The 10,739-nt window shown below is 49.9% G+C and overlaps 1 protein-coding gene across 1 annotated transcript; it reads left to right on the top strand.

Annotated features, from left to right (window-relative positions):
- Nucleotides 1-878: 878 nt before the first annotated feature.
- On the top strand, nt 879-10,381 carry KLHL40 (kelch-like family member 40). Its single transcript, XM_009575997.1, has 6 exons — nt 879-2,024; nt 5,734-5,894; nt 7,478-7,585; nt 8,590-8,775; nt 9,340-9,486; nt 10,270-10,381. Exons 1-6 carry the CDS (start codon nt 879-881, stop codon nt 10,379-10,381), a joined length of 1,860 nt encoding a protein of 619 aa, XP_009574292.1.
- Nucleotides 10,382-10,739: the final 358 nt, after the last annotated feature.

Raw genomic sequence — 10,739 nt, 5'->3', positions numbered from 1 at the left:
GCCCGTGCACGTATTGCAGACAAAGCAGAGCCACCCCTCTCCCAGGCTCCTCGAGTCTCCTCCTTTAGCGAGACTTTTTAAGTAACTTCCAGCATAGGTCTCAACCCATACAGGGGTGTAAATAAATAGCTCTATCTTCATTTTCCATCCCCTTCCAGACCTCTGAAAACTGACTCCAGAGGAGAATAAAGGACAAACCTGTGGAGAAAAGCAGTCCTGGGAGCTAGCCGGCGGGAGTCGGGGATGCCACAAAGCCCACATAAGACGCTCCCTGATCGCATCTTTCCAGCTTTGACTTCACAGTCTATTTTTAGCACAGCAAAAAGTTTAGCAGTTTCACAGCAGTCGGTTTAGCGGTGTCGGGAGAAGGTCCCAGCCCTGCCATTCATGACCTAGAAGGCAGATTCGGATGTTTGATTCATCTGGAGGCTGTTTCCCAAGCACAGCGGCTGAGCCGATGGGTCACACGCGTCTCCCGTCATGGGACGACAGCAAAAGCTCGTCCTCCCTCCGCAGTGACTCACGGGCTGACAGAAGCATCGAGGCTGGAATTACAGCTGTTCCCCCGTCCCCCTCCCTTCCTCCTTGTCCAATGTGTCATATTAAAGGGTGATCGGCTTACACATGCTCCAGTATGGATTCCTGAAGCTTTGTAACGGCTATATATAAAAGCCCTACGCTGGAAACAGAAGTACACAGACAGCTGCGATAGTAGCAAGCGTTTCACATTCCCAGTGTGCTGACGGTCTGGAAGCAAGGGAGACTCGCGAGCCCTGCTTTGAGTAAGTTTCTTTACCAGGGGCTCAGGTATAGATATCTTCGTAAATACATATATATAAAAGAAGGATTGGGAAAAAAAGGAGTGGTTACTCTTCGCCATGGGTTTGCCTTTTGAACAAGTGGAAGAACTGCGTCTCTACCAGCAAACTCTCCTCCAGGATGGACTCAAAGACATGTTGGACCACAATAAATTTCTGGATTGTGTCTTAAAAGTCAAGGGGAAGGAGTTTCCCTGCCATCGGCTGGTGCTGGCAGCTTGCAGCCCATATTTTCGAGCGATGTTCCTCTCGGACATGGAGGAGAGCAAGAAAAGGGAGGTCAGTTTGGAAGATGTTGATCCAGATGTCATGGGCAAGATCCTCCATTATATCTACACCTCCGAGCTGGAGATCACAGAGCAGAATGTGCAGGACATCTTCTCTGTGGCCAACATGTTCCAGATCCCCTCCATCTTCACTGTCTGCGTGTCCTTCTTGCAGAAGCGGCTTTGCCTCAGCAACTGCTTGGCTATCTTCAGGCTGGGCTTGATGCTGGATTGTGCCCGGCTGGCCGTGGCAGCTCGGGATTTCATTTGCGATCGCTTTGCTCTGGTCTCTCGGGACGAGGAGTTCTACCAGCTTTCACCTGATGAGCTTATTGCAATCATCTCCAGTGACTCCCTCAACATCGAGAAAGAGGAGACTGTCTTCGAAGTAGTGATGAAGTGGGTGGGGACCAAGGACCATGACAGCCGGCAGAAGGCCTTGCCTGTCATCTTTGAAAGCATCCGCTTCCGCCTCATGCCCAACGACTACATCAAGGACCACGTGGAGAATCACGCCATGGTGAAGTCCAGCCCGGAGCTGGTCAAGAAACTGCAGATGGTGAAGGATGCCCAGAAAGGCAAATTCACTGTGGTGAAGAAGAAGAAAGTGAAGAAAAGCAGTGAAAAGCAAGCGAAAGACAATGTTGTCAATGGAGCCATTGATGAGGAGGAAGGTACAGAGGAAGATGCTCTCCCAGGGATCTTAAATGACACAATGCGCTTTGGGATGTTCCTCCAGGACCTTATTTTCATGGTGAGCGACAGTGGAGCAGTGGCCTATGATCCCACCGCCAACGAGTGCTATTTTGCCTCCCTGTCTACTCAAATCCCAAAGAACCACATCAGTCTGGTGACCAAAGAGAATCAGATCTTCATTGTCGGCGGACTGTACTACAATGAGGACAGCAAAGAGGATCCCATGAGTTCCTACTTCCTACAGGTACTAACTTTATCTTTCTTTTGTTTCTTTGACCACTTTGCAGCATCACCAGTCTTTAGCCTCCATGTGATGCCAGTAATATACATTGTCATGTGATGTTAAAAAGAAAGTTGTAAATGAAGATGAAACTAGAGACTCTTCTCCCTATATTTTTAAGGCAGATCCCACAAAGGCGGGGTTCTAGTCATTGAGGAAGGAGGCTTGAAGGGGTAGGTAATAGGAATAACCCTTCCTGATGCAAATCATGAATAGGGGACCACGTTGAACAGTGTATTTGGTCCAGCCTTGGCCACCATAGGGCACACGAACTGGAAGTTTAGTGGCATCAGGTCTGGGTTCAGCTTTGCATCTTTTATGTTCCCTGGTTATCAATCCCCAGCAAAACCCAGGGGTGACTCTGCCAGGTACCAACAAAGGGAACAGCAGTAGCTACAGCCACAGAGCAAACACTCCAAGGACACAGGGTATGTCCTTACCTACCATTAGGTGCCCCATTTCCAGTGCTGTTCTTGCCCCTGGAGGTGTGCTAGGTCTAGCTCAGAGTCTCTGGCCATTTCTATCATGTGCGGGGGAAACCATGGTGTGACGTCTTTTGGGATCCTCCACAAGAAAAGTGGCTGTGCTAACTCAGCAGTAACTAAAGCTGTGATCAGATCGAGCTGTGCGCAGGCAATCTGAGCCCAGGCCTGGGCTGTAACTCAAGAGCACCTTCCCTGTAGACAGCTAACGCAGGGAGCCTACCCTTCCTGCTGCCCCTCCCTCCCCTTCCTGCTGACCCTGTAGGAATCCAGGAAAACCTCTGTCCCACCCCTGCTACCCAGAAATCCTTATGTTCTTCTCCCATGGCTGACATATCTTCCGGGAGGAAACAATAACTTGTCCAGGCAGAAAGGATAAAGTAAGGGTAGTTCCCAAGCCGAAACATACAGCCTTGATCCCTCCATCGCCTCATTGCATGGGTAGGTCTGTACACCTGCACCATGTGTGCAGGGACCATGATTGTCCTCACCCGGAAAGGGTCAGGCTTTGGAGCTTATGCAGCCCAAGTGAAGGCCGTGAAATGAGAAGTCAGGAGGAAGAAACCGCAGCCCTAGAAAGCAGGATGGAGGAGGAAGGCAGTGGGAGTGCGGGGGAAATGCTGTTTGAGATATAGCCCTTCGCACCGGACAACGGATGACAACAGCGGCTGTGGCCAGCTCCATCACCTGCGCAGAGCAGGTAGACGGGCTGCTATGTCTAAAGATCAATGCTCCACCAGTCTGGTTGCTGGCCACGCAAGGTAATTCCTTGAGCAGCAGTGAAGGTCCACCATGTCCTGGGCTGTTTCAGCATGACTGCAGCGAGCAGGTCAAGGGAAGTGATTTTTTTTCCCTTTGGTCATCCAATTGTGAGACCACATCTGGATGCTGTGTCCAGTCTGGGGCTCCTCAGTACAAGGGAGACATTGAGACTGCAATGAGTCTAGCAGAGGCCACCAAGATGGTCAGGGGTGGAGAACGGGAGGTACAAGGAGAGGCTGAGCTGGGTCTGATCAGCCTGGAGAAGGGGAAGGGAAGTTGTCATTGGTGTCTGCAGCTCCCTAATAGGAGGGGACACAGAAGAGGGGTCCAGACTCTTCTTGGATTTGCACAAAGATGGGATAAGAAGCAATGGCCAGGAGTTGCAGTAAAGGAAATTTCAGTTAGCTGTGAGGAAAACCTTCCTCAACGTAGCTGTTGGAGTATTGGAGCAGGGGTCCAGAGAGGTCACAAAACCTCCATCCTTGGAGACATTTAATATTTGACTGCACAAAGCCCTAACAACCTGCTCTAACTCCAAAGCTACACCTGCTTGGAGCGTGGCGGCTGGATGAAAGACCTTTGGAGGTCCCTTCAACCTAAATTATTCTGTGATTCTAAGCTGCAAACATCAAGATTTCTATATTGATCTCCCAGTTTGCCACTGACTCAGTAGCAAATTACTTGGGCATCGTGTGGCCGTTTTTAGCTCCTTCCCCACAAGAAGGGGACAGTGGTCCCTTCACGGCTCGCTGTGGGACTCATGCATGGGAGGTGCAGGCAAGTCCCAGGGCTGGAAGGTGCCACCCATTTGCAAAGGTGTAATTTGTTGCCATCAGTGCCATTACATAGCTCACGGTTTCTGTATGAGTAAGAGAGTCTTTTGAGCCTTTTTTCAGCTGAAACTTCACACAGGTGTAGCCAGGCAGCTGTACGATGGACCCTTGAATCACCCTGCCAGTGGAGCAGCATCTTACACCTTCTGACTCTGTTTCTGGCCTCCCTGATTTCACATTCCTCTTGCTGAAGCCAGGAGGGTTAGGTCAGGGATAGTTTAGACTTAAGGACAGGCACCAAAATATAAAAATGCTGAAAAATCCCAGAGGCCTTGCAAATTTGGACAGGAACAGAATGATTCCATTGACATTTCAGATGGAAAAGGGCATCCTTTATTTGTCATTTTTAAGATTTATGACTTGAAAACAATGCTGAATCCATCAAGAAGCAGGAACTATCCTGATGACTGAGCTGTTCGGGCTTGCACTATAAATAACACATATGTGGACCACAGCTTACAAAGAGACAATAAGCACAGGCACCCAGCTGAGGCCGAGTCTTTGGAGGCAACCCAGCAAGCTGAAGCTCTTTGGCCCGAGCCCACAGCAAACAGTGCTTCAGGCAATGATGTATCACAGCTTCATCTTGCAGAGTGTCACCAAACTGGCTGCAAGACGGCGCTCCAGACTTAACCCATGAAGTCCCTCCTCTGCTACCAAGCTACATTAAAAATTTTTGCCCCAGTTTACAGTTCCCATCAAGCCATGGTGCCCAGAGAGCTTCCTGCTTCATAACGTTTCACATCTTTTTTTCTGGTGGGAGACGAGGCAATGATCTACAGATGTCCAAGGATCTGCAAGGATTTGGCTATCTGATCTAGTAGAGTTGTATGGCTCAGTTTCCCCATCTATCAGATGGGTCTGGCACACTTTGGTCAGCAAGAAAAGCTTTGCAGCACCGTCTCAGTTGTATTGTACCATATTGGGTAGATAGGTGTTGTGCAAATAGCCTTTGTGCGGATAGACACACGTTTCATCTCATGAACTCTCAAGCACACTGAGGTGATACGGGACGACATCAGTATCTTGAGAAGCAGAGGAGGGACATGACAACTGATCATTTGCCAGAAAGAAGAAGAATTGGTGGGAGAAGAATGGGCTCAGGGGAGTGAGTTGTGTAGCCAACATTGCCAACACCACGTTGTTACCTGGCAGAGATGAAAAATATCGGGGTGAAATACTGCTGAAGAGGTTCAGGCAAAATTTCTAAGATTGATGTGCTTCAGCTCCTCCAGTGTCAGGAACTATCTGTTATGGGTCCAACACGGGACTCTCATCCGAAGATGACCAAGCTTGCTCCAAGTCAAGGCTTTGGCGCACAGAGCAGAACATGTTCCTGCTGGTGCATCTCTGCTCTTATGCCTTGTCATAAAATATATTTCATATGATATATGACTAAAAATGGACTATGGACTAAAATCCCCCATCCTGCACAGATGGTAAGGCACAAGCAGAGAACGACATTGCAAAAAAGTGCCTACCGGGGTGACCAAGCTGCACGTGGGCATGGACTTTGCCCTCAGCCTCTGGACCCTGATTTTTGCTAAGCAAATGGGCCGAGTGAGCACAGGCTAATGACCATGTGTTTCCTTTCAGTACGACCATCTGGATGCAGACTGGCTGGGGATGCCCCCCCTGCCCTCCCCTCGCTGCCTCTTTGGCCTGGGAGAGGCGGAAAACTCCATTTTTGTGGTTGGAGGGAAAGAACTGAAAGAGGGAGAAAAGACCTTGGATTCGGTCCTGTGCTATGACCGGCTGTAAGTGTTCACCTGCGAGCGCGGGGCGGGAGGTGGTCGACAGGAGAAGGTGAAGCAGCTGCTGTGCAAAATGACTCCAGCCCTCCAGGGACCGAAAGGTTTTGGAGACAGGGCTTGAACTCTCCATCTAGATGCTGGGACCACTGGGACTGTCTCAAGCTGTACCCTGGGGCTCTGAGCTGTCTCTCTCCAGCTGCTTCATTTATTGTAACTTAACCTCCAGGAGATGGAAGCCGTAATGGGGATATTATGTTATCAGGGACCAAACTTAGCAGATGCTCACACGGGACCTGCAGAGAGGAGCAAGGGGATTTTTTCCTTCTGCTCTTGCCCATCAGTTTGGCGACCTTCACTGTGGTCTCACCAGGAGTGGCTTTGGACAGGAACATTTGTTTTGAAAGTATTCAGATGTGGCACTGAATGGCCCACTCTGAGAGATAGCAGGCTTAATATACAATTATTTTCTCACAATGGGCTCTGACCCATGTTATATCATGAGCGTTATTAAAAGGCACGGTCCCGTTCTGCTCGCAGGAGGCAAAAAGACTGCTCCTCTCTGCCCCAAAGAGGCAGAACAGTAGGCGTTAACAAGCCTTTGCTTGGTCTATATTTAGATCTGTGTGCTTCAAAGTCTGTTTTATAGGCAGAGATTTGAAACCAGTTTCATTCCCACAGAACAGGGCATTTATCTGCCCCTGCAGACTCTGGGAAAGGCTGTGTCTGCCCACGCTGAGTGCTCGGGGGGTGCTTTGAATACCGATTTGAAGCTGGTAGCGATGTGATCAGCACCACCTGTATTTCTAGTATTATTTAGGTCAAAACTTTAACTGTAACAAACCTGGAGAGGGCAAACTGCTGGTCTATGGGATCAAATATTTGCCCAGAGTGGGTGGACAATTAGAAAGCACTCAGAGCCCAGGCATCTCAGTTCTTAGGTAAAATAAAGTGCAGGTCTTAGGGGCTACAACCTACATGTACGAAAACTGGGGACAAGTCTAAGCTACACAGACATCTCTTGAGAAATTGGTCAGCCCTGTTTGGGTCCCCATTTGGGCTTTCCAAAGCCTTATAGCTACACCCTTCAACACAGCCCTGCACTACAAAATACAGACATACCCACCGTGGGTCCTTTCTGAGTGTTGGCCAACCATTGCATCTCAAAGTGGAAGGTGATGGCCAAAAAAGAAATTTGTCCTCATGATCTTACACCCCTAAGTCACATTGGCTTTAATTTTTTACATAATGCAGAAATCTCTGTCTCGTCTGTGTCTAGCTGGTAATGCTTGTAAATGAGGTGAGGTCCTGGGAGAAGAGAGGCTGTGTATGCACAAAGCCCAAAAGTAGAGGATGCTGCAGATAAGAATGAGCATTAGCATAAACATCCTGCATATTTTGTTTTCCTTTTTTTTTTTTTAGGATCACAAAATTTACTGGTTGAGCAATATCTCATTGGAAACCTCATATTTTTGAGACTGTGTTTTCTGTTTGCCAGGATCTGTGCTGGCCTCTAAGTCTCGAAAGTGCCTCCGGGCCTCACCCAGCAAGCTACAAGTCCTTTCACTTCCCATCTTTCCCTGATCCAGGTCCTTCAAGTGGGGTGAAGCCGATTCCCTTCCCTATGCAGTCTATGGCCACGCCGTGGTATCGCACAAAGACCTCGTCTACGTCATTGGCGGCAAAGGAAGCGACAAGTAAGTCTAAAAGCAAGAGAAATGGAAGGAGTCATCCCCCAAACTAGTGGGAGTGCAGAGCATGAGTTGGTACCTCCCCAACCTGGATGCTATGGGTTAAGGAGGGTTGGATGGGGTGTGAGACGTGGATCCTTCCCTCTCAGCTCACCTTGGTGACTGCAGCCCTTCCCAAGCCATTAGGAGTCCTACAGGGACATTAGGGAGATGGCACTGTCTTTGCAGGAGAGGGAACATACCATCCCCTTAACTCACAATAAATAAATATCGCACAGATTGGGAGAGGCCCTGAAGAGCAAGAATCCCCTTCACATTGAGGGTCTCCTGTCTTGGACTTGTGGAGCAGCGTGGTCCTAGTAGTCAAATCCAGATGGATATTTGCAATAGGGGGGAAAAAACTTCATCAAAACTGACTCCTGTCCTGCCCTCCTGCAGGAGATGGGCTCAGCAGAAAAAGCTTTTCCTGGGGAACACTGCAGAGATTTCTTTGCGAGCCAGAAATGTGACCGTCTGCAGAGCAAACATGCCATAATGCAGCAAAACCAAGTCCTGCTCTGAAAGGATTATGGTCCAAGAAGCGTGAGCGTGCATACATTCACACACCTCACCTTGCCGTCCCGGGGAACGGGGCTGTTACTGGTGACACTGCACGGCGTCAGGTTGGATCAGCAGCACTGAAACACCCTCTGAGGGCTGTGGGCGAGGTCCTGAGAGGCAGTTAGCTACATGGGCCCTTATCCAGCTGTGTGAACTCAATGTCGAGCTTTTAGGACTCCTATCCAAAGCGGGCACACCAGGAGGGGATGTGTTATACACACAAATGATGTCTCCAGGCATGGGCATCCTTGGGTGCGCACCCAAGCAAAGGCCATCATGCCGATGTGGAGGAGCTAAATCCTTTCTAGAGACCCCCATGTTCTTCCCAGCAGACATCCCCCAACTCCTGCCCTGCAAAACTGCCCCTCGGCAGGCGATCGAGGCTCCTTCTCTCTCTCATCCTTCTCTAGGAAGTGCCTGAAGAAGATGTGTGTCTACAACCCATCCAAGTTTGAGTGGAAGGAGTTGGCTCCCATGAAAACCGCCCGGTCCCTGTTTGGAGCCACTGTGCACAAAGACAAAATCTACGTGGCGGCTGGTGTTACTGACTCCGGTTTGACCAACTCGGTGGAAGTCTATGACATTGCCACCAACAAGTACGTACCTGAGCACACCTTCAGGGCATAGTTACACAAGGGGCAGCTGCAAGTGTACATTAAGCAACTTCCAACCATTCTGGAGTTTGCTTGCAACTCCCAATACCAGTTCCTCCCAGTCTGTATTCCTCGGACACCTGGGCATCACCAATGTCACTGCAGTTGGGCTATGGATCATCATTTCAGGCTCACCTTCAAAGCAGTTTCACCAACTGGTGCAGCCCTTGGGTTCCCTGCGGAGCTGTAGCTTCATCTTCGCAGCTTCACCTAACGCAATAGACTCTCTGACTTTGGGTGGGCCTTGCAGCTGCAGTCCCACCACTGGGACCTGCTGGTCCATACCAGGTGTGCTTCACAGCTCACCTACTCAATGCAAAATGAAGTTGAACTGTGATGATGGAAACAGATATCTCTAACAACAGTCAACGTATGATCCCATCCCATACAGACCTACACAAGTTAATCTGTCACTAGGTAATTCAGTTGTTGATTCCCAATTCAAGGCCAGCCTCGGCGCAAAGATAGGCAGGTTGCCCTAACATGTCCCCTCTCTCGATGTGGCAGGTGGGACACTTTCACTGAGTTCTCCCAGGAGCGCAGCTCGGTCAGCCTGGTGAGCTTGGCTGGGGTGCTCTACCTGCTCGGGGGGTTCGCCACGGTGGAGACGGAGTCTGGAGACCTGGTGCCAACGGAGCTGAATGATGTTTGGAGGTGATGATCTTCCCCGGGGCTGTCCAAGAGAGCGTGGGAGGGATGTTAGTGAGAGCCACCGAGGGAACAGACAGTTTCTGTCTTTCTTGATGCCTTCAGTGTGGGATGGATGTTGTTATCCCAGCACAAGGCTGCAGGCTCAGTGCAGGGTCTCTGGGTGAGAAGCTTGCCCTGTGCTGGAGGGCACGTTAAGTGATTCAGTGATCTCTCCCAGCCTCATATAGCAACGTACCAGGGAAAAGCTGCTCCTTTAGCTTTGTTGCTGCATTGACATTTTGCCTGGAGCTGGTTCCAGACCTCCCCTTTGACGTGAAGCAGTGTTTGTGCAAGGCATGCTCTCCCTGGGAGAAGCCAGTGCTCGGGCTGGAAATCAGATAGTCTTACGTGCCAGCAAAGTGGGCAGAAAGCACTTTCTGACGGTTGCTAATATAGCGTTAGCTGCTCCTGTCCTTCACATCTGTGGCTCTAGAGCACCCTCAGCAGGTACCTGCTGGCCTTCACCATGGATGTTCAGTCTTGGTGCCATCAACCCATTTCCCAATGGAAAAATACACTCTCCTCTGTGAGACCACGCGCTGTTATCCATGTCCCCTAGCCTGGCGCTGCAAACCAGAGCACACCAGGGCTGAAAGTCCTCATGCAGTTCCCATAGATATCTTGTGGCCAAATAATGTCTGCGAGACATCACACCATGCATCAGATCTCCCACCATTATGGAGAGCAGCTGAAGTGAGGGAGAGGAGATGCCTTCCTCACCGTAACTCTCTGTCTGTCTCTCCCCAGGTATGATGAAGAGCAGAAGAAGTGGGAGGGGGTCCTCCGGGAGATCCAGTACGCCTCCGGTGCCACTTTCCTTCCCGTGCGCCTCAATGTTTTACGTCTAACGAAGATGTAGCACGGCGTGATTTAATATTTTTCCATGGGGGTCTGGGGCAAGGAGGGATGGGGGGGTGAGGCCACACTTATCAGTGCAGAGGTGTGGCATCTGGGTACTCTGTAGGACATTGCATCTGTGATTGGTGCCATTTTACTTAGTCAAATGGGAAAGGGGGGAAATTACCTTGAAGCCCTATGGGAGCTTGAAGATGCTGACAAGATAACTAGAGAAGGGATCTGGAGTCTGCAAGGAGCTGGGGTAGACTGAGAAGCATGGAGCAATGAGCTGTTCCAGTCTCAGTAGTCAGGACAAAAAAGATCATACTTTTCTTCCACTTCTTTCTCCATGTTTTTCCCCATCTTCTCAACTGCTGTTG

The sequence above is a fragment of the Fulmarus glacialis genome, unplaced genomic scaffold (genome assembly GCF_000690835.1).
Source record: "Fulmarus glacialis isolate BGI_N327 unplaced genomic scaffold, ASM69083v1 scaffold3804, whole genome shotgun sequence".
In the NCBI taxonomy this organism is placed as follows: domain Eukaryota; kingdom Metazoa; phylum Chordata; class Aves; order Procellariiformes; family Procellariidae; genus Fulmarus; species Fulmarus glacialis.
Note: the sequence above shows the minus strand (reverse complement) of the source record. Positions and strands in the feature narration are given on the sequence as shown.